The 27,666-nt window shown below is 50.4% G+C and overlaps 1 protein-coding gene across 10 annotated transcripts in view; it reads right to left on the reverse strand.

Moving 5' to 3' along the window:
• Positions 1–44: 44 nt before the first annotated feature.
• The window catches only part of PIP5K1C (phosphatidylinositol-4-phosphate 5-kinase type 1 gamma), a 50,646-nt gene continuing 23,024 nt past the window's right edge, over positions 45–27,666 (reverse strand). The window contains exons 2-20 of one of the 10 annotated variants that reach the window (XM_074851879.1): positions 25,549–25,580; positions 23,139–23,225; positions 22,702–22,832; positions 21,986–22,103; positions 19,929–20,081; positions 17,544–17,843; positions 16,831–17,036; positions 15,576–15,659; positions 15,008–15,056; positions 13,914–13,998; positions 13,403–13,564; positions 13,214–13,243; positions 12,273–12,411; positions 11,945–11,977; positions 9,354–9,458; positions 8,941–9,073; positions 7,134–7,208; positions 4,746–4,829; positions 45–4,362 (exon numbers count right to left, since the gene is read on the reverse strand). In XM_074851879.1, the coding sequence (XP_074707980.1) occupies positions 4,360–4,362; positions 4,746–4,829; positions 7,134–7,208; positions 8,941–9,073; positions 9,354–9,458; positions 11,945–11,977; positions 12,273–12,411; positions 13,214–13,243; positions 13,403–13,564; positions 13,914–13,998; positions 15,008–15,056; positions 15,576–15,659; positions 16,831–17,036; positions 17,544–17,843; positions 19,929–20,081; positions 21,986–22,103; positions 22,702–22,832; positions 23,139–23,225; positions 25,549–25,580 (2,009 nt within the window). In that variant the 3' untranslated portion in view covers positions 45–4,359. The other 9 variants (XM_074851886.1, XM_074851880.1, XM_074851883.1 and 6 more) reach the window with 9 other exon arrangements.

Genomic DNA, 27,666 nt, shown 5'->3' on the forward strand with positions numbered 1-27,666 from the left:
GCCCGGCCGCGAGCGCAGGAGAGAGGAGGCAGAGCCGTCCGGAGTGAGCACAGCACAGACTACAGTATGCTTTATCACAGAGCCGAGGACAGATAGCATCCATTTACAGTTCTCTGGAAAAAGGGCTCCCCGGAGAGGGAGGGGGAAAAAAAACCAAACCTCGAAACAACCAAGAAAAATAAAAAAAGCGCTCATGACTTAAACCCCCCCAAAAAGAAGAGAAACATGACAACAGCCACGGGTTGGCATCACCCCCGCGCCCCCCTACTGCCATACATTCGTTACATGGTGCACGCACAGAGCGGACATGAAGGAGCGGGAATATGAACATCCACTAGAACATACTTGGGTCTAATGTAGACATCAACGGAAAGAAAAATCGGACGTGATCCGGTACGCCTGAGCCGTGGCTTTCACCTTGTCCTTTTCGGAAGGAGCTGGAGCGCAGCGGTGGCCGGGAAGGAGCTGGGGGATGCTGCGGGAGCCCAGGGGCGACCCGGGGGGATGGAGCCGCTGTGCCTGTGCCAGCCCTCTGCCAAGACCTGCAAGTGCTCCGGCTTCGCTAAAAAACTTCCCAAAGCGCAATTTTGGCGCATGCGGCCGAGCCGCTCGCCGCAGAGGCACCAGCAGCCAAAAGCTGGATCCCTTGTGTGAGCATTCAGGGTTCTCTCAACAGCTCCTTGGTTTGCCCCATGCCTTCTGCTCTACACGCGCCTGCTAAGGGCAGAGCCATCACAGGAGCCTGACGGCAAGCACAGAGAGATGCCCATTTCTTCTTACCAAATCCATACCCGGCAGGCAGCAGCCACCTGTAGTTTGGCAAAAGCCCAAGTCGCAAGCTCACCAGCAGCCTCCACCCCACGCGATGTTCAGGGCATGTCCCGCAGAGCTGGGAGTCCCAGCTGGGATGATGGGGATGAAGGAGAGCAGTGGCAGAGCTACGTGGGAACCAGCTGTCTCACAGGGCTGCTCTGCTCAAATCTCAGAGGAGTGAAAGAAACACAGTGCCTCCTTTTAACTATGGAGAGTGAAGGGGTTACAGCACCTGCTGACAAGCTGCTGGGTCACTAGAGAAAGCCCTGACAGAGAAAATACAGGCAATTTATGTCCCTGATGAGCTGGAAGTACAGCTGGAGGGACATTCAGATCAGGGACAGGTCATGGTTCTCTTCCCCAAAAAAGGGCCGAAGCTCATTCCTGTGGGCAAGACCTAGCGCTGCCCCCTCTGACTGTGTCCTGCAAGGGCAGCACTGGCGGTGCTTGGGAAATGCTCCCGAGCTCCCCAACGCTCTCGGGCCGCAGCACAGTGCAGAGAGGTGAACTAAGAGCAAGCTTTAAACTCTGAGGTCCTTTTAGCCTCCACGGGAAGTGGAGGCTGAGCAGTTCTCCAGCACTGAGGTAACTGGACAGTAGGTAGCACACAGCAGGGAGAACATGCAAGCCCAGAAAGGGGCAGTTTCTGTTTCAGATCAACATCTCCCCAGAGGAAGGTTGCTCCTGTCCCCTCATGTTGACAAAGCAGCTCTAAGCCCTTCGCATGTCCTCTCACAGGACCAACCCTCCATGTCCAGACCTGCTCACTCCGAAAGGTTCAGTGTTACAGAACTGCACAAGGATTGTCCCAAAAAGCCTGAACGCTTGAGGAAAGACACTTGGAACGAACATGCTGCAGAAGGTCTTGGGTTTCCCCACATCTCCTGGGACCAAGCACAGCTCCAGCTTGCAATGTTCATTCACCGAGATACTCCATGAAGGTGGGGCTCAGATGTTCCCTGCACACAGGCTAAGCAGCCTTAGAGACCCCTGAAATGAGGGGAAGGAATAAAGTCTCCATCAATGATGCTTAAACCATCTTAAACAAGATGCTTGATTTCAGTTGGCTGGGAAGTCCCGACCCACCAGCCCACGAACAAGGTGGTACCAGGACGGCTGGGCCTCGGGTCAGATAGCCTGAGCCCAACCTCCTGGGTTCCTCCCCAGAGCTACACTCCTCCGGAGCAGCACCCAAGAGCAATATCTGAAGATGCAGAAGGGATGTGGTTCCCTCTGGCCTCTCTACGCATGGTATCATGCTTCTGGAGGAAAAAAACCAAAAGGCTGAATGTTTAGTATTTCAAAGCCTCTTGCTTTCAGCTCAGAGGCAGGTTAGTCTGTAGGTATTGCACTCTTCCCGTCTCCCCCCCAGCACACTGAGCCCCCCCAGCACTGCCCACACAGCCCGGCACAAGCGGACGGGGTGGGTGGGGAGCCCCTTCCCAGCCAACTGCAGGGGCTCTCACGGAGCAACGCTACCAGCTGGGTGAACAACGAGTTGTCAAGTAGCGACTGAAAGGGGAGAGTTTCTTGAAAGACTTTTGATAGATTATTTGGTAAATAGATGAATATATCTAATGGTAGCAGCTTGCAAGATCCCCAGCCTGTGCTCTCGAGAGAAGCATGCCTTACAGCCTTCAGCATCTGTAGGCAAGGGCGGGGGGAAGGCTAGGTCCCACACTTCTAGGCAAGAAAACGTCAATTCATGAAGATCCTCACCAAGTTCAGCACATAACAGAGGGGAAGAGCTTCCCACCAGCCCAGTTACCTTCTGGGACTTGAATTAACCCATCCTGAGTGCTGCTGTGAAGACAGATTGGGGAGACTGAGCCCCAAGAGAAGGGTCCTGCTTCCCCACTCCTCCTACAAAGAATTCCAAGGACAGTAATGAGAATAAAGAGATTTTGACCCTCTTTCTCAATGAGGCTTGTAAAGAACATGACTAAGACCTGGCTCCCTCTGGCCTAAAGGATTTCCTGTCTTCTCTCTGGGAGATGAGGATGGGATTGCTAGAGTTCAAGACAATGCTATGGTGTATGATGGATGAGCCTAGCCTGAACACTACCCAGTGACACCAAATCCTCTCGCCTAAAGCCTGCAGCCCTCGAAAAGCAAACTATCTCAGACATCCAAAGCAGCAATTTCCAAGAGCAGATGTTACCACAGGCAACATCCCAGTCACCCAGCTTTTTGTCCAAGAGAGTCCAGGAACACAACACTGCCTGGCACAATCAGGTGGCAGAGCCAGGCTTCCGCTTCTGCCTCTAGCGTGCGTGGACATGCGTGCGCCTCCCAGAGCGCCCTGAGGTACGGAGGATACGTGTGAACCCAATGTTCGTGACCCCCAAGGACTGGGCGGTCGGATACACCCATGAGCATGCGAGGTGCTAAGTGGCTGCAGTGGGATGCAGGGTCCGGAGAAGCCACAGCCGGGGCGGGGCAGAGCGGGGAACTCGCCCTCCGGCGCGGCCGGTCCCTGGCGGTGCACAGTTCTCCTCTGTCCGTGCCCATGTGTCTGGAGCAGGCGGTGGTGCAGCAGCCGGTGAGACGAAGCGTGGGCTCCAAGCACAGAGGGACGGGGTGACGCAGCAGTGCAGCACACGGCGAAGGCAGAACCCATCGCGACGTCCGGAGAAGAGCCGAGGTGACCACGTCACTGTCGCCAGGAATCGTTTGCTTCCCCCGCACAGTGTTACAGCTCAAGAGAAGTCACTAGCGATTTCTGAATCCCAGTAAATTGGCATGGCTACTTTGGACTACTGTAACATGGGAGCAATTCTACTCGATGGCCTTTAATACATTGCATTTACATAGCACCTTTCATCCCAGGGTTTAAGTGCTTTAACGGAAGTGGGTACTATACACCCATTAGCACGGGGGAAACCGAGGCACAGAGTGGTTAAGTGACTTGCTTTAGGTCACTCGGCAAAACCGTGGCAGAGTCTGGACAGCCTTAAACCTCCTGACTCCATCAGTTGGTTAGACCACACTGCTGCCTCAAATGAAGCCACTCCGGTCCCTGCCCTCCCCAGCAACGTGCTCCTACCAATTCTCCAGTGAGGTCTCACACTCCTTTCTGATGCACAAATATATGACAACAATAACAAAAAAAAAAAAAGTGCAGTAAACTAAATATGTTTAAAAAAGCACATTTGTGCTGTCTCTGTGCAAAGATAAAAGAAATAAATACATGATTAAAAAATTAAAAAGGTTCACAGTATCACACATGGATAGGTAGCTACGATAGTGCACGTCTGGAAAACACTGTGTTACTACCCAGGATTCTCTACACCCAGCTGGGTGTCTCCGTTGGGAGCTGCGGGTGAGCGGGTGGTTTCTTTGCTGCCCACGTCTGGGATAAGTAGAAATACACGGTTATAGTTTTGCTCCGTTCTGAAATGCAGTGCCTGAGATCCTGCAGTGCAGCAATACTGGTGTCAGCAAGCTCTTCCCCATCCCACTGGAACGGCTGCATCAACGAAAAGGGAACACATCGACCTGCAGAGGGAATCACTGCTCTCTGGGGCTTCTGTGTCTGCATAGAGATTACTGCAAGAGGAGAGAACAGAGTCATCACCCAGGCATCCCCCCCGCGGTCAGGCAGGTCTGAGCCCAGCCAACTCCCGAGAATCAAAACAAGCACGAAGAGAGAAGGCTGTTTGTTTCGCATCCTCCAGTAATGACAACACGACTGGAGAACTTCAGCTCCCCAAAGCTTTCACTGCACCAAACAATTTGGAAGAAGCCACAACCCTTGCTGAGCAGATCAGGTCTCTGCCAGAGCAGAAGATCTCGCCTGCTGCCACAGAGCTGATCCGAGACGCAGCAGGGCTCCGCCGCAGCCATGCAAGAGCCCCATGCTGCGCAGAGGCACAGCGCAAGCTCCGACCTCGACCCACCAGGCACCCGGCACACGTTTCTTGTACACTTACTGTATCGCTCTCCTCATCGGAGACAGAGTGGAGTTGAGCGCTATAGTGGAGCGGGGAGTAAACCCAACTCCTCTCGTCTGTCGGCTGCCAGAGTGGCCAGAGACGGCGGGGAGAATGCAAGGAGAGCAGCAGCAGAGCAGGGAGCAAAGGAGAGAAGAGGAAAAAATAAAAGGAGAAAATAAAAAGAGTAGGAAACAATACAGTAAGAACAGCTGTACCACCTGGAGGGAGAGAACTGAGCTCAGTGCCAGCTCTCAGCAGAGGAGCCTTCCTCTTCCTCAGTACAGAACTGCTCCCTACCAGCTGGGATGTGGGACAGCTGGCCAGAGCTGATGCTGGACCCTGCTCCAGCTGCAGTGGGGATGGCACGACCTTTCCTCTTGCTGGGACAGACTTTCAGAGCTTTTGAGATGTCAGGGAAACCTCCTCTCCCTGCCATGGCATCACCCCGGCTCCAGAGAAACCGAGACACATGGGAAGCGACTTACCTAAGGGCAGTGACAAAGCTCTGTTCCTGCTACCCAATTCCAGCTCTCAACCTCCCATTTCCTGAGCCCTGTGCATGCTACAAGCTGGCATCTCTGGTGTCCAGGAGGGCTTTTATTGTGAAACCTGACCTGGTTTGCTGAGCCTTCCCCCTCTTCCCTGCAGGCCAAGCAAGGCAGCAGATAGGTGGGTTAGACCGTGGTGGATGGTGGCCACAGAAAGCAAACTGTTAACACAGTCTTGGAGACAGCGGGGTGATGGGAACAGGTACAACAGAGGAGGCAAAACACAACTGGATCCTGGAAGGAATGAGGGGGATGGGGACGTGTGTCAAGGGAGACGGTTATCACAGCGCTGGGCATCAGTGTGACAAAACGCACTTCTGCTGCCAACGCAGCACAGAGCAGCCCAGGCAGATTCAAGGGCTGGTGTCTGTTCCCAGGGGACCCACTTCCACTGCAAACAGGCTCTTTTGGCTCCAGGGGTGCTCCCAGGGAGAGGAAACTGCCTGCTTTGACTCAGCCCAGGGTTTGCAAAGGAAGACAAATGGAGCTGGGTACTTGGAAGAAGCCGGGGGGGGTTCCCAAGCCTGGGAACCAAGTGTTACAGTCTATGATGTACAAGAAACTACAAGAAGCCAGAGGAGCTTTGAAGCACTGGGCTCCGCATGCTGAACCCCATCAAAAGCTGCAGCTACATTAGCAGAGACCGCTGGAGGAAGGAGGGAAGAGAAACCCTTGCCTGGAGCTTCTTACAGGGCTCTGCTAGACGTGCAGGAAAGCTCAACACTGCAGAAAGCCTGCCCCACATCCTGTTTTTCATCCATCCTGACTGAACCACATGCTCCAGCCAGACTCTTTCAGAGCCTTTTAGGATCTCAGATGCATGCAGGGAGCTGTAAAGCCGGCGGGGAGATAAAGGAGCATCTGGTGCTTGGTATTAACCCTCCCGGTGCTGAGGCAGCCAAACCCAGCCAAGGGGGCAGGGGGAGCTGCCGGGAGGGGTGGCCCGTTTGCCCACGCAGGTGCAGCACTTTCCTCATGCCATCAGCCAAGGCCAGGAGCATGTTACTGCCCGTTGCCCCATGCACCCTGCCTGATGCCCTCTCCACTGCTCCCCTGCCTGGTACCAGAAGGGCAGGCACTGGGAGGACCACGCTATACAAATGCTTGTGCCGAGGCTCTGACAGCACTGCCATTACCCTCTGAGGACATCAGCTCTCCCAAAGCCTGAGAAAGGAAATACTAAAACCCAGAGCAGTCTTGAGCTCTGGATTAATCCTGTAAAATGCTCAACTGCCTCCCTGTATCTTTTGGAAAGGAAAATCCTTACCGCTCACAGAAAGCCTGCAGAGGAGGGAGCATATCAGTGATTTTGAGAAGGGCTGGAGAGCAGAAACCATTCCTAACCCAGCAGCAACTCCTAACTCATTTGTCTTTATGAGGTGCTCACCGTCCCAGCCACCAGAAAGACAACCAGCCACAAGCCTAAAAGGTTTTATTTGCAACTGGATTTTTAGCAGCTTCAAAACATCTTAATGGTCTCTCTGGAACCCTCTCTGCCTTCCTGGGCCAAGGGAGCCGAGCCTAACATTACCTACAAAGGCTCAGGTGTCTCTCTGGCCAGGTCTGGTGCTGGCAAGTTTGTCCAAGGCTGGGTGATACTGCAGCCCATCTCATGGCAGGAGCTGTGTCACCAGCCTGCAGGAAAGCAGAGCAGAAGAACGTGTATTTCTGCAAGATTCTACAGGGACGTGCACTTGGGGGAATTCGGTACGCTTCCCTGGTTTCTGCTGGGCTGGTTCCTAACAGCCACACAATACAGCCACAGCATCCAAGGGAAAGGGAGTGCTGGCCCCAGTGTTTCAAAGCTGCAGCTCTGCTTCCCTACATGTTCACTTACAATCCCAGAGGAAAGCGAAGTGGTTCGGAGTCTGTGCTGACGGGGAGAGTAAATCCAGTACCTCCCATCTGTGAACTGGATGGCCCCAGGGCAAGTGAAGTGAGAAAGGAAAGAGAGGAAAAAAGGATGGTGTGAAAAGGAAAGCAAAAAACAAGGGGTTGGGCAACTCCAGGCCTGAACGGATCAGCGGGCAGGAAAGCCGTGCGTGGGAAGAGCGGCGCCCATGCCCTGCCACAATCTCTGCACTTTTATTCCCCTGTGGGTGAACAGGAGTATAAAGTGCTCTCCTTTCAGAGCAGACTTCCAAAGATCAGATCACAGTCCCCTGGGACTTGACAAATCCTCCTCTGCACAGAGCATCCCTTCACCGACCATCGCCCCTGGCGCTCTCCTGCGAGAGAGCCGCTGCGGTCCAAGCTCCGCTGCACTCTGCTGCAGCCTCGCTTGAGCTCCAGCTTGAGTAGTTTTCCAAGGAGAGCACCCGTGGGAGCCCAAATCAGCTTTTCCCTTCATCCCAGCAGTGACAAACACTCCACAGCACACGACACACATTTAATGCAAAACTCAAGGACTCAGATGAAGTATGAAATGCTGATGAGCAGTCAGTCACACTCTGTGAGCACACACTGCACACAGATGGTTTCCTCCAGATCAAGAGGTGCCCCTCAAGTTGGGGGAGCCCGTATGCCCAGGGACAGGGAGGAAGAGGAGCTGACCCTTGCTAGAAGACACTTGCCAGTGGGGCAGGCAGCATGTGCAGGCAGCTTGCACACAGCTGCCATCCACAGGCAAAGAAAGAGCAGCCAGTGTTAGAGGGAACTGTTTGCATTTTGAACAGCATGCATGAAAACCCAAACAGACAAGCTTTTAAAATGGAGCTGATTCCTTCCACAGATCCCACGAGCCTCGGAATGACTCGGCAATGAGTGAGCAGCTCTGCAGCAGAGTCACACAAGCACAGGGAAAGGCAAACGTTGCCATTTTTAGGTTAGCCTGAAGGAGCTCATCAGAAGGGCTCAGCTCATTGCCATATAACAGACAGCAACGAGTCAGAGCAGACAGGAGCCAGGCGCTTCTTTTAACGAGAAGGTTTCCATGGAGGAAAGCTCTCATGGGCCAGACCCTCAGCTCTGCTCTAGGAATCCATCGGGCAGGGGCAGGTACATGTTGCTAAAAACTCATCTCTGGTCTGCAGAAGCTGCTCAGACACTGCAAGAGCTGACTGAGGAACACAGCGCCAGGCTCCACGGCACTCTGCTACCAACCAGCAACCACCTCACTTACGCCCTGTCTCAGCACTAGATTTCCACTGCATCACCTAATGCATCTGCCTGCAGGGAAAGGAAAAGCCAGAGTTCACCAGAGCCCGAGGTCAGCCCCACTGTAACCACCTCCCTTCTGGCTTTAGGCCACTGAGGCACGTTTGTGTTCAGGAAAGCAGCCAGGCTCTGTGGCTGAGGAAGAACCTCTCAGTTGCACCTACATTCACCTTGGCTTGTCCCAGGAGGGAACGCGCTGGCCTAGATAAGCCCTTCAGCACTTTGAAGTAGAGCAGCACACCCACGGCTACATCCACAGCAGCAGTACCACCCATTTGAGCCCCAGTAGATGCTGTTTTGAGTTCTCCAAGGGTTAATCCAGTTCCCTGCACTCAAAAACCCATCCAGCATTAAGATCTCAACGTGCTCAACACGAAGATGGCGTGGGGCAGACACTGCCCTGCACCTGTCTGAAACTGAGACTGTTACAGCCTCGTCCAACTTTTCCCATCACACCCCTAACAGGCCAGGTGGAGAAGGTGTCTTACAAAGTATATGTCTGTGACTGGCACGTCATCTTCATCGGAGGCCTGGCTGGCTGGTTCCGAGGCCTGGCTGGCTGTCTCCACCTCTATTGTAGCTGTGGACGTTACAATGGCACAGGCTGAAGAAGCCGCCTCTCTGGAGGGGGGAAAAAATGACAGATTCTAGTCACTGCAATCAGAAAAGGATCAAGCAAGACCGTATGATTTATTACAGAGGGGCTCAAGATGCTCTGCTGTCACACCCAGAAAGATCAGATCAGAAGTAACCACGCTCAGCTTCACTCAACTGTCTGGGGGAAGCACCTATCTCGCCAGGAAAGCACATGCGCGACAAAGTCGGCCTCCAGCACGTTGCCACAGACCAAATGACACTGGGTAGGGTTCTGCAAAGCTGCTCAACACTCTTAAACACTCACTCTTTGTCATCTTCTTCGGGAGCTATGATCTCAACGTCACACTTGGGCTCCAGCTCGACACTGATCTGCTGAAGCTCCTCCTCAACCCGCACCTCTTCGTGTGACCTGCAGACCAAAGAGACACAGGCCCAAAGGCTCGGTTGGGCGCTAGTTATGCACAGTCCTCAATTTTGGGTCAGCCTGAATCAGTCCCCAGTCAGCCCAGCCTCTCTCACCACAACCTCCCACTGCAGTGGTTTGCCCTGGCACGCGCCTGCCTGCTGCCAGCCACTCAGGGCACCAAGTGTTGATTTGGGTTCAGAGGGAGATGTCAGACCTCCCAGGACTGAGGATCTGGGTAACCAAAACTCCCAGGCAAAAGAGTCGGTCCTGTCAGATTGCAGTGCATAACACTAACGAGGTGGGAAAAAGAGGACAGGAAGAAAAGGATTAATTAGCCAGTGCTGCAGAAAAGAGCAGCAGTGTGACAGAGCATGGGAGGAAAGAGATGTGGCCTCAGAAAAACCCGTGTCCAGAGTTAGCCCAGTGTTATCTATCAGCCGCACAAGGGCCAAAGCCTCCAACCTCTTCCAAGACTCCCAGCACACCAAAGCTTCTCAAGCTCGCTCCAGGGTTAACATCAGATTTATCTGCCTGACCAGGAGCTGTTTGTGACAGTCTTCAATTTAATACTTGCTATTACAGTAATTGCTTGTGCTAGCGGTGCTGGCTCCACAGTCCTCACGGGAAGGAGGAGCGGGCACGTGCCAAGCCGAGGGCAGAATCTCGGGGAAGGGACGAGCTCCAGGTTCTTCAGCGGCACCGTCCTGCTCCGTGCGGCCCTGGCTGGGAGCCGGCAGGCGGCACTCCTGCCCCGCCCAGAGCTGGGAACTTGCTCCGCTCCGCTCCGCTCCGCTCCTCTCCTCTCCGCTCCTCTCCTCTCCTCTCCGCTCCTCTCCTCTCCGCTCCTCTCCTCTCCGCTCCTCTCCTCCTCGCAGGGGTGGATCTCAGAAACCCAGAGGGAATTCCCCAGCAGATTAAAATAATCAGAGGTGTGACACGATCTTGAGCAAATTGGATAAGGTCTTTTTCATTTCAGCTCAGGAATGTAAATTCACACTTTAATAACTTTGTTCCTGCACTGGCTTTCACCAGGGGATCACAGAGTGCTCTACAAATACACAGGTCCCTGCTCCTCTAGAAAGGGCACGCTGCACCACCAGCACCAGAAATGGAGAAACTTGGCAAAAAACAGCAAAGGCGGCCACACTTACGTGGGGTGGTTGTAGCTGTGGCAAATCTGTGACAGATCTGCTTCTGACCAAGACACTAAGCTCCCTGTACAGTCGAGGGACAGTCACTTTCATTCACCTGACCTGTTTCTGGATGAGTGCTCACATGCTACAGCAACTCCCTCCATTAGGTCCCAAGGGAGTCTGGAGTAACTCAGGTGAAGTCACTGCACTTTGGTCCCACCACTGGTGCCTGAGTTTGTCTCCAATTTTCAGCAATTTCAGACAACAGATTCTGCAGGAGGTGAGGTGCTTTGTGGGTCACTGACACTTAAACAGGTGCTGCAAACCAATGGCAAGTAGGTCCTCACCCTCCAGTGACAGGAATTTACCAAAATTCAGCAACATACAGCATCCAGAGGTATTTTCATTAAGAAATACCACAGAAAGGGATTTTTTCACAGTGTATGTGGTCTGAAGCTCAGCAAATCACTAAAAGCTAGGAATGAGGGGAGAAGTCTGTAAGATGGTGCAAACCCTCATCTTCCAAAGTCCTCGTCTCCCTCTGAAGCACCAAGCACTGACTGCAGGGAGAGAGGACATCAGCCCGTCCAGCAGCTCCTCTGCCTACAGCATATCCCAAGACTGAGTCTCTGATGTGCATTTCAAAGTCTGCGCCTACAACACTGACAAGATGTCCTGGAAAGCTACGGCAGAGTCAGCACCAAATGCAGGGGCCTCACGCAGATCCCGCCGACACAGGCAATGGGGCCATTTTTACTGGTGCAAAAATATGCAATGATATGAGTCTCTAAATCCTGACATCCCTATGCAGTAGGGGATTTTTGTCCTGCCTTGCCCTTGGCTCTGAGCCACCTATCATCACAGGAGGGAAAAAAAAACCCCAAAATACCCGTTTCTGAAAACACTGGAAGCTACTTCTCTGGGGACTAAGGGTGCTCAGTGACTCACAAAGTCAAAGCCCTTTTCCATATTCACACCCACCACACGCAGGCAGAGGCAGATGCACAGAGGAGGAATGTTCCTGCTGTTAAGGCTTACCCAGAGGGGGACATAAATGACCCTCCTTGATTCTGGTGCTGGTTGGGTGGGTAGATTTGGACAACTGTGTTGTCCTCTTTCCCATCAAATAACATTTTATTTAAGATTCTTTGCAAGCACCAAGAAATCTGCTTGTAAGGAAAATTCTGTGTAAGAAACGGGTATCATATGATCACAGGAAGAAGCTCATCATCCTGCAGAGGACCATAACAAAATCTTGGGGCTGCCGAGATTCACATCCAGCTCTCCAAGAGACCTTCACACAGGGACAAACATGAGGTGTCTGTGCAGCAGTGCAAGAAGAGATGAGACACTTACCTGCCGTCCTGCCCTGAGGAGTGTGTGCGCCTCCTGCAGAAAGAAAACCAGAACAGTAGAGTTTGAGGAGTGATCTAAGATAGAAACCCTACACTGCCCCCAAATCTAACTCTCCACCCCATGAGGGAGATGTTCTACTTAACAGCTGACACTTCTCCCAGCAATAATTAATCCCATCAAAGCTGTGTCTGCTTGCTCCCAGGAGAGATTTAATTAAAATCGGTCATTAGCATTCCAGAGCATAGGGCAGCCTGCTGAGATCTGCAGCATGAAGAGGAATGGCAGTCGCTTGCCTCCAGTGGGAGCAGGGCACAAGTGCTGTCCTCACCTGTACCTGGGCTGCTCAGAGGTCTCTGAAGGGGATCGCTCGGGAACGGAGAGAGATGTTGAAGATAGTGTTGTGGCTATGGAGGCCGTGGTGGCTTCTTCAAAGGAAGGAGGTGTGCAGGGTAGCAGGTCTGGCCTGCCTGCTGGCCCGGAGTGGAGGGCAGGAGATGCAGGAAGAAAAAGATGAGTAGGTCAAACACCAACACCTTACCTACACCAGGCCTGGGTGAGGCTGTTCCACCATCAACGGGCACAGCCCTCACTGGGACTGGTCAGTTAAAACCACAAACAGGCAAGAAGTTTAGCTGTGTTCATGAATGCAACAGCTTCTCCCAAGGCATCCTCTAGAGAGAGCCAGCAAGCACCATTTCCAGCGTGACAGACAGACACCTCAGAAAACATAATGCCAGTGAAGACATTTCACTGGTAACCAAAGCTGGATTAAAGGCTTGGATCACCAGAGATAAATATCCAAGTGAATTAAGAGATGAATCGAGTGCTCACTGCTTTGCGTGGGTAGAAATCTAACACCTATGCACTCGAGGAGCCTGTCCTTCACCATTCATCTGTAAATCCAGCCCAGATGGAAGTGATGAAAAGGCAGCACAGAAGCAGGCCATTTGCCTTTTATGAATGGCAAGATCTCGCCCCTTATAACTGTCAAAACACTGTCATTAGAGTCCTGCAGCTCCCAGTTCCACCCCTTCCTCCCACCCCCCCTTTTTTTTTTTCTAAAGGGTGGAAAACTCAACTTTCTGATCGCTTTTGGGCTACGACTGCTGGTGCCAGTTGGCAGCGGCTCCCTTGCAGCAGTGACGCAAGCGACCGTTTTTACTGCAGAACCATACAGTGCTGCAAAGAAGGGATTCGGTCTTCAATGCAGAGGCGTTGCTTCCCCAATCAACTAACTGCTGGTGCTGTGACAAAACAATATACTCTTACCTTCTCCCCTGTCCTGGTTAAGTTTAGCACCTGCAAAGCACAGCAAGACATGCAGTGAAGAGCTATCCATCAAGGAAGACAAGCGGTCGGTGCACAGTGGGGAACTTGACGAGAACAGGGGAGGATCCTACAGAACTGCTAGAAAAGAGGGTAATCACCCAGCCATCAGCCACCAAACGAGACCACTACCTTCATCGTCAAGTGTGGGGTAACTCCTGGCCGCACGAAGATCATACTGGGTTTCATCCTTCTCAGAGGGAAGCTGGCTGGCTGAGAATGCAGCTGTTGGACCGGCCGTCTTGACAGCTAGCAAGGCACTACGCCCTTTCTTCGAGGGAGATGACTTCAGAGCTGGAGGAGAAGAGCGAAAGAAGATGAAATTACCAGCAACAACTACTGTCACACCAGAGGCACTTTTCCCTTCGTGGGGAGAGGCCTCTGACACACACACACACACACACACACGTGCTCTGCAAGTGCCACCTCCAAAAGGGCTGAGCCTGAGTCAGGCTGCAGGGAGAGCTCCTGGGTGGGGGTCTGAGCAGAGCAGAGCAAGCCCTGACAACCTTTGCTCTATACTACAGTGGCAAAGCCTGCTCAGACCCCAGCCCAGAAACTCTCCACGTGGACTGAAGCAGCAAGACTGAGATAAGGCTTGCTGCACATCACAAGGGCGACAGCTCTCGGACTAGGTACTTACAGGAATTCTTTCGAAACACCGTGTTAGTCATGAATTTGAAGAATCTCTCTGCATAAAAGCTGGGTCTGTGTACTGACACCGTGTCCTACAAAGGCAAGAAGCAATTGTTTAATTTTAAAATTATCCCTCAAGGCAGAATTTCTATAACAATGAATGCAGTCTTTTTTACTCCAACATTTAGCACTGATAGAGCCTTAAAATGGAAAGGCTTAACTGAAATGATCTGATTAATGCTATAAATAAGCCTGAAGCATTGCCTTTGATTTGATTGCATGCGATTAGATTCTTGCTGTAATTTTATAATGCATTTTGGTGATTTTATTCCTTTGTAGACTTTCTGGATTTTTCCAATATTGGCCTGATTACAGACATGGAATTTCTTCTGGCTCTGCTGGCTGACATTCAAAGCACACCTGAATATCTTCGCATATGACACGGACACCAAAATTCAGCCAAGGGTCTCCATACGTTTCAAATGTTTTGCACTTTTTCTTTAAAATAGTGACGCTGAAGCTGTCTTTGCTTCTGATGTTCCGACTGTGCTACCATGACTTGGCATCTACACTTTTCCTTTGCCTTATTATTTAAGGGAAGCCAGAATATGCAACGATGAAAAATAGTTTCCACATCCGAAGTTGCTCTTTTGTAAACACGCACCTGGCTGCTGCAGGAGACAAGACAGCAGGGAAACACTGAAAGGGATTTATTAACAGATAGCTTACTGAAGTGGAAACACAATCACCAAAGAGAGCAAACACAGGGCTCCTCAACACATACACGAATGCACACGCCTTGTGCGTACAGCTCCTGGTATCGTGGGGAGGAGGAACATGACAGATGGGAGCAGAGGAGGAAAGCTGGTAGCACGACAGCTAAACATGCGAGGAGGTGGAATGAGCAAGAAAACCTGATTGGGAATAAGTGGCACTACACCGCTGTGGAGGCATAAGAGGCAAGAACGATTCCTTTCATCAGCTTCAACTGTGCCAGATCAGGCACTATAAATAGCAAGTTAATCGGCACCAACTAGCATAAACGAAGCCAAGGCAGGTAATCCTGCTGAGGACAATTCCTGACTCTGTACAGGCACTCACCCCGTCATGGACAAGGGCCTTCCAGGTATGTTCTAGCTTCTTGATGAACCTAATTCCAGGGGAGAAGTGAGAGAGAGACACGGCTTCAGGCACGTACTCTATATAAAGCCACCTTTCATACCCCACACAGGAGAGGTCACTAAGCTGCTAACGATTCCTCCTCCAGCCGGAGAGTAGCTTTCCTCCGGCCAAGAGAGGTTAGCTGAGCACACCAGCATCTCTGCAGTCGGGTCAGGACTGCCTGGGAACTCTAGAGGGAAGGAGGAGCTGGGCTGGAAGAGGGGCAGAAATCACCTTCCATCCCTGGGGATATGCTGCTCACCCCAGGCACGGAGACAGGAACTTCTTTATGAGCAATTCACTGTATCTTAGAAGAATGGCTCTGTGTCACCAGCTGTCCTAAGGACAGGATAAAAATCCACAGCCCCCGATGCGCATCGACAGACGGCTTTAGGCAGCCTGCCTACTCATTACCAAATTCTTCAGGAGAGGAAAGTCTTCTGCTTTCATTCAGTATTAAAATAGATGCTAACACACTTAAAGGACAGACAACTGCAAAGTTACCTACCTGTATGATTGAAGGATATCTATTATTCCTACATGTAGGAGGAGACGCTCTCCTTTGCCATTCACTGCTGGGATTCCTCCCATCCTGCAGGTAAAACAGAACCTCAGCGAGTGCAGCCTCAAAAAAAAGCACCTGTACTACCCCCGAGACCTGCGGAAGGGTGGACAGCAGCATCGAAGAGAGGGCTCTGATGTGCTGGTCAGCCACAAAGTCACTTTGGGCACAACCATGGGAAGTCACCTACTGACCCAGGCCACCTCACACACGGTGCCCCCGGGGTTGCTGCCTGCCTCGATCACCAGACACCATCAGGACAGGGCCCATGTTGCACGGCAGCAGCTCTGCCTGGGCCAGGAAGCACCACGTTGTTTTTTCTTAGCTACAGGACACCGTATTCTGGAGATCAGATTATTTATCAGGTCAGAGTGAGCTGTCTGCCTATTAGGGCAGCAAACCTTTAAGGACAAGGCTATTTCCAGTCCCATCCACACTAATATCAGTCCTGCCAATGGTGCAGCAACTAGCACCAGCACACAACAAAAGCATGCAGGTATCAGGCAGGCCACTACAACTAATGATGCTGCTTGAAAGAATGGAAACACCAAAGTATTATCCCAGCTCCACTGTGACTGATCCTCCATCAAAACTGGAGCAGCTGGTTTCAGACAGCAACCAACAGCAAACTCCACCATTTGTTACCAAGCTTGGTCCACAGACAGAGAGACAGTCACAAGAGCCACCTGCAGCCCAAGAGCCACAGATCGGGCACAGCACAGGACAGGTTCTGGGCAACCCCCCACAACTCACAGCTCCACCACTTACTCCAGCATTTGGCTACATTGCTGTTTGCTAACCACACTGGGATGGCCTCACGGTACTGTCAGGGCTTCCAAAGAGGGAGCGATGGAGAACAAACTCCAAGCTTCTAGGGACAGGCTGATCCCTGCTCCCACTCCAGTATTTGGATACTGAGCTAGTTTCTCCTCCCCACAGCACGGGTGGATGTTTAGAGGCTGTTACAGGAGCTGACAACCTACAGACTGGCCTCAGAGATCGCTGTGAGGCTGTAATCTTACAGAAGCATTTCCCACCCCAGCTTCCCTCTTTCGCACCACACTGCTTTACTGGCAGCAGTACCATGACCCCCGCAGAGATGCTCACTCTAACAGTTCATATGAGCCTCATCAAGGATTTACTACTCCAGCCTCCACCTCCGCTTCTCCCAGCAGCGCAAGCGAACCAGGTTTGCACCTACGTGTCATCTGTGTCTATGGACTCCCCCCGGGCAGCCCCACCCTGGATGGACTCCATGGCCGTGGAGTAAAGTGCCTTCTGCCCCATGGGACGCTTCTCATCCGACGTGCTGTGGGCTCCCTCAGACTGCCGCTCCCGTTCTTGCTGATCTATGTTATGAACCCCAAGCAGGAGGCTGTAGTCCATGATTTTAAAACTTTCCAGCACCTACAGGTTAGTATTGAGTTGAAGAACAAAGACAAAGTATCAGGCCAGCAGCTCAAACACAGCACAGATCCCAAAGCACAGAAGAGCCCGTCCCCATTCCCACTAACAACTCCCTTTGCCAGAGTTTGAACATTTCAGAACCAAGAGTCATCTCTGGACTTGACTGCACAGTTTGGCCACCCAACAATCAACCCAAAGGGCCCAAGCCTTGCAAATAACACTGTTGTACCATCTATCTGCTCCACGCTGTATAGGAAAAATGTATTTAGTCCCAAGAGCCCAGCTACAAGCGGAGCAGGTTGCCACAACTTGACGCACCAGGCAAAGGAATGCAGCCTTAGTCCTCAGAGGCTGTCATGAGATCCAACTCCACTGCTTTGCTTTCAGGAAAAAGGGCAGTGGAAGGGATTTATCCTGCTTTGGGGTTAGCAGATTAGCAAAGTTCTCAATCATTTGCTTTTCCTCATGCTCAAGAGCCCAGAACTTCATTAACCTGCTTCTCCTTACCAGGCAGTCTCGCTGCAATGTTTTCACCAATGCACTGAAGGTGTCTGCATCCAACATCAGGCCCTCGGGCATGTCTTGTATGAAGTCTAGATCCTTGTACGTAGGGCTGGACTTTTCTTTTTCCTTCTTCGATGCCCGGCGTTTATAGGTTGAGCCTTTCAGGTCAAATTTCAGGTGCATTTTCACCACGCGAGGCAGAATGTTGTTCATCACGACCACGCGGATGTTTTTGCCCCCCGATTGCACACAGTACAGTCCATAAAACTTCGGCAGCAGCGTCCGTGGGTTCTGGTTCAGATTCTGCAGGAGGGTTGGAAAAAAAGCATGGGGAAAGGTCATTTTGGCAGAAGACTCCTGTTGTGTTCAACACAAAGCACGTTAACGGATCTCGGAGCAGGCAGACTAGGGGTTCTTCACCTACAGATTTTCTGCACTTTACGTGAGAGCTTACTGTATACATTTGACAAACTCTTGCATTTCAGTGGCTTTAGGACCTGAAAATACCACAATGCCTTGAATACAGGGAATGAGATGTTCAGCACTCTCTGGGCAAATAACCAAGTCCGGAAATTCCCCGCTTTCCCCATCAACAGCAGCTAAAAAAGGGAAACCAAACTGGAAGAGAAATAAACACAATAAGTGGGAACTTCAAGTTTAAAAATAACAGCTATCTTCATCTCTTCAGAAGTGTCAGAAATCAAGAGCCGTTCCCTGGCCCAGAATAAACCAGGGACAGGGTACTTTTTTTAAACAAAACAACATAAATTTTCTCCTCCCTTTGCAGAGTTACTTTATAAAACACAGTTGGCCAGAGAGCACGGATATCCTGCTCTGCTATCATGTCCTTTTTTTAGGTAGCAGTATTATTAGGAATGACATGACAGGCATGATTTGCTTGTTCAGCTTTGGGAAAGTTTGGGAAGGAAACAGAACATCTCTGCATGCTATGAAAGGACGGACAGACCTGACAGATTCTCTGACAGACGGCAGAAGCACGACTCTATTAAAATTTCATGCACCTCCTCGTCTTACTTAACTGGGCACACGAGTCAGCCCTCTTTGTGAGGGCACTGTTCAACATGGTGCAGGTGAAAAACAGCAGAGGCAGGCAAGACCAAACACAAACAGCACTTGCCCAGCTTTAAAGTAACTCAGGATGAAGCCACTCTGCTTCCTTTCCACTGACTCCTTTTACACCGTGGGGGTTCCCCAAGAACAGCAGAGATCATGTGTTAGCACCCCAGTAACCCACAAACATTGGAGTGCTACAAGCAGCACCTGACTCTGCGCCAGACAGGTAAGTTCAGTTCGTTACACTGATTGCTAGCCAGGACAACTGTGGAATTCAGGACAGTGCAACTCCATTCCCACTCAAAACCCTCCACCGGGTTTACTCCATACAGTAGGTAACAGGCAACACTTTCCAGGAAAGCTCATCCTGCCCAGGAACTTGACTGTCCTTGCAAAAGCAAGTGCCTGGCTGTCAGTTACATACAGACACCCTGTCTCACCTTGGCAAATTCTCCCCGGTTAATACCGAGCAAGTCAAGTATTTTCATAAAAAGTGTATGATCACATAAATCAAATCCACTGCAATACGCATGCAGATGGGGCAGCATTAACATCGCTTGCCATCACCTTCCCCTTGGCATCTCCACAGCAAACCCCTGGGTGGTTCTAACTGAACTTCAGTGCCCTCATCTGTAGAGCTGGACCCTTCACCACAGTTCCACAGGGAGACAGCTCCTGTTCTACACACCAAAACATGGCGTTTGGTTCTGATTTACTAGTTGTCACCACAGGCAAGTCCTCTGGGTCTCAATATATTGCCTTGCTAGCCCTGAGACAGGCAACAACTATCTGCAGCAGAGTGGATGTGCGAAGCTGGCTGGTACTGGAGGAGTCTTTAGCTTGGTACTGCAGCTGGCAGGAGCCAGGACAAGCAGCAACTGCCTTCAGAGTAACTGTTAAAACACCAGATGGGGAGGTATCCAGCGACAGCAGCGGTTTCCCCACAAAATCAAGGTGGCCGTGTTACTGCAATCGTCAGCCATCCTCAAAGCCAGGCTGAGGCAGATGCATGGTGCCAAGCGAAGAAGATTGAATTAGTGCTGGGAAAAGGACACCCAGAAGCACACATCTGGGAAGCCATTTTCAGGCCAAAACATGCCTACAAGCCATGGCACAATCATCTGCCTCAAGTTTACCCACGGAGTCTGCAAATCATTGGCAAGATTTGTGCTTCTGCAACTGGCTTCATGACACTCTGTTAACACTGTCCCTGGCTCAGGACAGGCAGGCCACAAGAAACCCAGGTGGAGGACATGCCCCGTGCGATGCTTTAGACAGAAAAACTGCCATGACAAGCCCAAGGGTGATACGCACCATGTAGTAGCCAGGAAGGAGCTTCTGTAGGAATTCAGCTTCCTTGTGCATCACAGTTTTTATGATGAATTCATCGTCGCTGGTGACATAGAAGAGGGAGCCGCTGGCACCAGGGTTTGACAGCTCTATCAGAGGCTCGTTACATAATGAATACTACGGAGGAAAAGAAAAAAGATGATGTTTTTAGCCCCCACTCGTTGCACCTTGAGTTCTACGCCCTTGAGGGCTTTCCCCACATGTTGTCTCCCCGTGAGATTAAGGGGTAGCAAAGCTTAAGTGAGAACTATTTTTATTATAGGTTAGGTCTAAGCAGCAAAGCTGATGCACAATTTACAATTAGAGACCGAGATTACAGTTCAGAGCATCCCAACTGCTCAGAATCAAGCTAATCATCTGCTTTCAGTAACACCCAGGCTTCATAATGACATCTTATCTTTTCCTATTGTGCGTGTACACGTGTATCACATTTAGGCTTCTTTCAGCACATTACCACAAGGGCAGACGGAAAGAGAGGATTTTAAGAGACATGACAGTCTGCTCAGGGTACCACGTATCACCGTGCTGGAGGGAACACAATGCGCTGGCTGTTCTCAGCAGCCTCCTCTGGCCTTGTGCTGCCCTGCTACAGAGGATTTTTACAGCCATATCTCACCCCCCTCAGTCCTGCTAGAAACACAGGAAAAGTATTAGACCAGGTGTCCAAACAAGAAGAGGGATCAGCGCCGGGTAAGCACAGCAAGGGGTACTGCATCGGGAACTGAATTGGGAAGACATTTCTAGACATCAGTATGCAAACAGCAGGTCCTCAAACGAGGACGTGCCTTGCAGCAGGAAAAAAAAAGAAGAAAGCGCAAGCACGCACGTGCACTTTGCAGCCAGGTCCCAACCCCAAGGTAACTGCGTAGGTCAAGTGGGTTCAGGGCAATATCACGTCGGAGCTGCCCCAGCAAGAGGTAAGATAGGGAGAGGGAGGTAGGGTGTGTAAGGGACATAATCAGAGCAATAAATTCAATGCTCATCACTACGTACTGAAAACAGCTTTCAGCCCTGCACAGATTAATGATCCAAGACTTTATCAAGTTAATTATCTCATGCATAATTAAAGACATTTGCAGGCAAGAGAGAATCAGGGGAAGCAGAAGCAACAAATCAGAGCTGTGACCTTTGAGACTGAGGCAGGCTCTCTGCCTCACCCAAGTTTTGAACCACTCATCAAACTGGCCAGCATTATCTTGGATGGCACAGACAGGGACCACTGTTATTGTCAAACTGTGCAATGGCACAGATTGGTTTCTACTGGTAGGTGTTCAGCTGCGATTACCCCTGTCTACAGCTGAAGCCAGAAAAAAAAGGCTATTAAGAAAGGTGGTGGGCATGCACTTATTTGGATGCATTGTTCCCTTCCCCGGTTCAACAAACACCCTTTTTCAAAGAGCAGGACGTCACATACATGCAAGGGACCAAGTTCAACCCCAGTGTTCTCCAAGCTCCAACAGCTTGTACTACCAGGTATTTTAAAAACAGCCTTTCCAGCTCTGAGGAGCTTTCTGAGCACAAGAACAAGCTGTATTTTATTCTGTCTTTGTAAGATGATTAAAATAACTACACTCACATAGCTCTTGAGTGAGTACACAGGAAAAATTCCCATCTTTGTCCTCAGAGCCCCAGGGGACGTTACAGGGTTGCACCCAGCAGAACACAACTCCTTTTGCTTGTAAACACAGTAAGTTATTGTCACCACAAGCAACAGAAAGGGAACCCCACTGCACAGCTTACACAGCACACACTGGATGCAGATCATTTCCTTTCCCTCCAGTGTAACCTTGTGGTAAGCTTCGCAAATGAAGACTTCGGCTGAGTGGTGCTGGTCTTGCTGGGACTGTCACTGGATCTCCTCCAAAACTGAACAGAGTCCCTAAATCCCACTCCTTGCTGGGATCAGAACAATTCCTCAACGCTTTTCTGTCTGTTTTAGGCAAGAGTTGCTGACAGTCTTGATTTAGGGGCAGATTTCTTGCATTACTCTAGACCATCTCAAATAAAGGAGGAAAACATACCAAATAATCATCTGGACGAATGCCAAAGAGTTCTCGGAAGTACCGAAAAGCCACTGGTGCGTAGGTCTTGAACCTGAAGTCAGCATAATGGTGAGCCGGGGTGAGATTACTCCCTTCGCTGCACAGAACAGACATTACATGAGCAGGGCCTCTGCATTCACCAGATATGTACAGTCACATCAAGGCGACCGCCTATTTAAGATTAGTTGAGCCTTGCAAAAAGACATCTTAGTAACAACAACAAGAAGCATCTTTCTTCCATGGCAGGACAATAGGAAAATAGGTTTTAAATTATCTACCAAAATCTATTTCCAAGCAGTGCAAGGAACAAGCACTTGCCAAGCAGAATATATTTACACAGAGCATGTAGCTTTTATGAGCCTTGTTTCTTCACAGAATTAAAGAATGAGTTTCTTCCATCTCAAACATGGTATAGCTTTGTGGGAAAAATTCTAAATGGACAGGTAGAAAGAAAAGCATGTAGGAGGGTAACAAACTCAAGCATACAGTACTGCATCTTCCACTGTACCTCCTTGCAAGTCAGTGTACTGCAGAATCTAACACTTCCCACTGTTACGTTTGTACGTAAGGATGCATATTTAAAACATTCAGAGCATCCAACTCTGAGCTAAAGACAGATGGAAGCTCTCTTGAAAAATCAGTGAGAGGAAAAGAAATAGCTCATCCACTCGTTTTGTTTCCCCTGTCTCCCTTACCTTGGGAAAAAAATGCTCTCCACCACGTAGAAGTCCTGCATCAGGACATCTCTCTCTGGCTTGGAGCTCAGATTGCCGACAGTATATCCAATCCCCAGCTGGATGGCCCCCTTCAGAGTGGATGAGGTGGTCTGACAGAAAGAAAAGGGCAGTCAGTGAGCATTTCACAGCAGATTATCGCAGTAACATCCCCTGTACTACAACACAGTCATGTCTACGACCTCTGCGGGGTCATCTCGGGCACTACATACTGCTAAACGAGTTCAAGCAGCTGCTGAAGAGATGGATTAAGGCTTCCAGGTTTGCCATTTGCAAGATTATGCAGTACAAGGGTGCTGCCTAAAATCTAAATCAGATTGGCAGCTATTGGGTCCCAACTTCTCTTCTCAGCCTGCCACTGACACATAGGTCTCACTCCCCACTCCCCCAAACCAAACCTTTTTGTAGGTGGTTTCACCAGAAGCATCAACGCCTCGATGACCTATCTTCTTCCCTTGTCCAGGCTGTCCTGGTAGTGACGGTCCCTGCAATGAAAGAGGATGGCTAAAGCCCAGAACAGCAGCTGACCTGGCTGACAAGAACAAGCCGAGCAGCACAGGCACAACCACGCTACCACAGCTGTAAAGGACAGAGGGATTGCTCTCTGCTGCTGGAGAAAAATCTGCAGGGTGCAAGCAGGTGTGATCGGCACCGGCAAGCTTTAAACAAGGCTGTTTGAATTACACCTCCATCCCTCAAGACAGGAGTTACAACACCCAACCACTCCATCTCACACACTCAGTACTAACTGGGCTGAGTCCTCAGCAAAGATGCTGAGCTCAGGAAAGATCCGCTTGCTTCCCAGCTGCAAAGATCCCCCCGTTGCTTGACTGTGGTTTCTCACTGATTTAGAATAGTGATGTATTAAATCAAACAGCAAGAGAAGTTTATTCTTAAAAATCCCATGCCCTCAGGTGTCATACCAATACCTTGCGCTTCACTGGAGAAATAAGAGACGGATAACAGGGACAACACAGCCCCAGCCTGTGTTCACATGGAGATAATCCATTTAAGTGAATCTCATTTGTTTACAATTGAAAGGACGAGCCCACACAGGGTGAACTGCAAGAACAGCTCTTCCTGAAGTTTTGCAAAGAGTTTACAGAAACACTGTAGGACTGCCAGCACTTTGGAGGGAGAACAAATCTACTCCTACCCCATTCTCCTCCTCTTACCTGTGAGTCTGCCTGGGCCTTTTTTTTGCTGATCCAGGCATGAGCTAATTGTGGCTGCACCCTTTAACAAGCCACTGGAAGCCTGGTTTGTGTTGTTCGATACAGTTCCTTTTGCAGCCCCTGGCACAGGGCCTCTGCACTCTGCCACAGAGCAACATTTCACCTACTCCCCAGCTTTCCCACCACCCCAGCCAATTACAGAGCCTAGCAGAGAGCTAAAACTACCCCTGAGCCCCCAGAGACACTTTGGGGTTTGTTACGTTATAGAACAGCCAGGCTTTGGATGTTCCTCTAAGCAGCGTGCGGAGAGATCCACGGTCACTTCCCAAGTGACAATATTATATCGCGCTCTCAAGTGCCGCACAGACCCGTCTCTCAGCACTGATGTCTACAGCAGACAATGTATAATTTTGTTCAGACTACAGAAGTTCTTTTGTCTTAGCTTTTAATCAAGAACTTGCAGCTATCCCTGGTCAAACCACTTGTACTTCTGGTATTAAGGGGCAGTCTGATTTCTCCTTCAAAAATGTTATTTCCTACTCTGTTTTAAACGTTTAGCACAGCCAGGCTTGCTTCCGAGTGCTCCTTCTCCAAGCAGTCGTGATCAGCAGTACAGCTTATCCCTTCCTTGCAGCTTCTAACCAACAAGCTGGATCCTATTACACACAAGCTCAAGCTGTATCGTCCTGCCTCGCGCCACACGGCTCATCATCGTGCTCTCAGAGCAATGAACAGACACAGGTCCTGGTTAAGAGATTGCCATCATATGAAATGCAGTAACTAAAGTCTCTCCCACAGTCTCTTGCTCTACCTGTGACTGTGTTTCCAGGGCAAGAAAAAGCAGGGCTATTTGTGCATTGAACAAAGCACTCAACTTTCACAGAAGTTCAGCTTCCTACCACGCTTATTTCTGGGAAAGCAGAAAATAAGCAAGTGCCACATTCCTGGCAGTTTTATGGGAAGATTTTTGCTATTCATGTACACAAATGCTCATCATCCCAGGTGAGCAATGTAAAGGGGTATGTCAGAAAATTAGATCAATCGAGAAGCGTTTGAACACGATGCCCTAAACGAAGAGTGTGGGCTTCAGGGAACAGCTTTCAAGCACAGATCCTCCTACTAGATTCCCTGCTGCCAACTGTGAAGAGTTTTGCTCCAGAAGGTAACAGTGATTCAGCAACCTGTGACCTGGATTATCTGGGAGAGAAGATCAGTCCCTCGAGAAGTTCCCCTGTTTTATGGCTTGACTCGCTCCCAGGAGTGGGCGAGACCCAACACGGAGATCTGGAGATGCCCAATACATGGATTCTCCATTTATCACCTTCAGGTTCTGGTGTAAAAGAGGTGCCCTCAGCCACTTACAGACATAATGGATCATGCAGCTAAAACTGGTGACATGGTGGGCATAATCCTTTCAGATCCCTTCTGTGGCTGTGCTGATGCCAACACAGGAACTCCAGAGACCTGTCACTAATTTTCTTTCTCCCAGATAACAAATATCAAATTTTCTGTAATCTTAAATGTGTTCTGAAATCCAGCTCTGCTCAAAAACAGTCAGGCAGAAGTGTTTCCTAGAGCTCTGTGGTCTCATTTTTCAGCATGGAATTTTCAAGGCCAGCTTTACACATCTCACCTCGGTGATGGCTGCCTTCTTCGACGCTAGACCTGAGGAGAGAAGGGAAGAGCATCAGTAAAAGTAGGGATATCAGGAAAAAAACCAACCACTGAGAAAATAGCCTAATGCTTCGCTCTTTCAAGCGAGCTGGCAAGCCTTTAAAGCAGGTAGTTTTGCTCAGTTTTCAGTTTCACTAGTGCAGGAGGCTGAAGTTATAGGGGTCACTCAAGCAATTTCATATGCAGAAACACAAAGATGCACAATTTTTCCTAGCAATAATGTTTCCTTCAGTAGAGAGAGTTCTTGTAAATCCCTGCTGCACGGTGAGCCATGGGTCCACACTACACTGAAGAGTTGGTTACGTACAGAAGCCCGGAGACACACTTAAGCAGCTGCTTTCCAGCCACTCAGAAGGCACTTGACAAACTATATTGATAATTGAATCTATTTATAGAATCCAAAGTCCAAATGTATTGCAAAAATGGATGCATCATTTATCTCTAACACTGCCTTTGGGAGAAGCCACCATTACTCCATTACAGCGAACGGTGAGAAATTAGGATTTTGCCTAAAGCTTTCAGATATATAATCACAGCTGGAAACAGGGGCCCAAACCCTCCTCTAACACGAGCCCATCTTTCCGCTTCCTCGCACAAGCCCAAGTTTGCAAGGAAATCCTTATTTTTAGACAACAGTGAGAAGAAACTCCTCTGCCACCAGACCCACAAGGTGTTTGCTGACCTGAGAGCCTCGCGTGTGGGACCACAAGCTCCAGCCCATCTGGCTCCGGAGAGCCACCGTGAACAAGGATCAAGAGCTGCTTAAGAAGAGCTCCCCACCCCGTCCCGCAGCACAACACCCCCTGCCAAGGCGGCTCCCCAGCCTCCCCCAACCACCTCTGCATGCAGAGCCCAGTCATTAGGAGGGAAGCCCACTCGCAAACAATGCAAACCCACTCGCAAACAATGCAAACCCACTCGCAAACAATGCAAACCCACTCGCAAACAATGCAAACCCACTCGCAAACAATGCAAACCCACTCGCAAACAATGCAAACCCACTCACAAACAAACAATGCAAACCCAAGTGTTTCCATCTGTTTCCGGGTGTGAGTCTGCCACCCTGTGCTCCTGTCTGAAGTGTTCCTACAAGCACAGATCGTTAAACAACCCACAATCCTTTAAAAAGGGCTTAATTTCACAAGAAACCATCGAGTGCAGCTTGAGACTCCTGGCTCTGCAGAAAGGCTCTTCCAACCCCTCAACTCTTCCTCCACTTGAGGGCAACAGGTGGATTACACAACCTGCTGGTACGCAAGTCCTCTGACTCGAGAGGGATATCTACACCCAAGCTGGGGGGGTGGTCCCTCTCCGGAGGAGCGGGAGATGTCCAGCCCTCCCAGCTGAAAAGCAGGAAAAGCCCCAGAGGATCCAGCCCAACACACTGCTGCGTCAGCATCTCCCTCATTTGGCCACAGAGGAGCTACGATGATTTAGCTGGGGTAACTGCTTATCTTCCTCAGATACAAGCAGTGATGCTTCAGGGCTTGTTTCAAAAGGAGCCTGAGCAAGAAGTTGGGCATAACAGGAGCGCAATGCTCTGCAGATGCCAACAGCTCTCGGAGAGGGCATGATTCAGTTGTATTTCAGGACATATTTCAGACACTGGGAAGCAAAAAACCAACAAACCCAACAAAAGCCCCTTGGTGGTCACAGGGGAGATGAAACTGCTCTCCATCAGAAGTGCTGAGGTTATCTCACCATCCTGGTCTCTGCAAACTGGGGATCCCCTGGTGCAAAACGGGTCTTGTCGATGTGGCGACCTGAACTGTCCACAATGCAACCCCCCAGCCCAGCAGCTTGGCCCACGTCTGCAAAGCTGGAGTGGCACAGGAAGATTCACTTCTTGTTGTTTTGTTTTACACTGTGCTCTCTAGTGCCCAAGTTTCACATCAGGAACAGAATCACAGGACTGCAGCAAAGGTCTGAAATCCTGCTCCCTCCATGAGAGATGCACCGCACAGTCCCATCTCAACCCAGAGAACGGGGGGCGAGCAGAGCGGGAGCCCCTCACCCCTGCAGAGCAGCTCCTCTCCAGCACTGCCCTGGGTTGCACAAGGGGCCGTCACCGCGCGTG

The sequence above is a fragment of the Strix uralensis genome, chromosome 27 (assembly GCF_047716275.1).
Source record: "Strix uralensis isolate ZFMK-TIS-50842 chromosome 27, bStrUra1, whole genome shotgun sequence".
Classification (NCBI taxonomy): Eukaryota; Metazoa; Chordata; class Aves; order Strigiformes; family Strigidae; genus Strix; species Strix uralensis.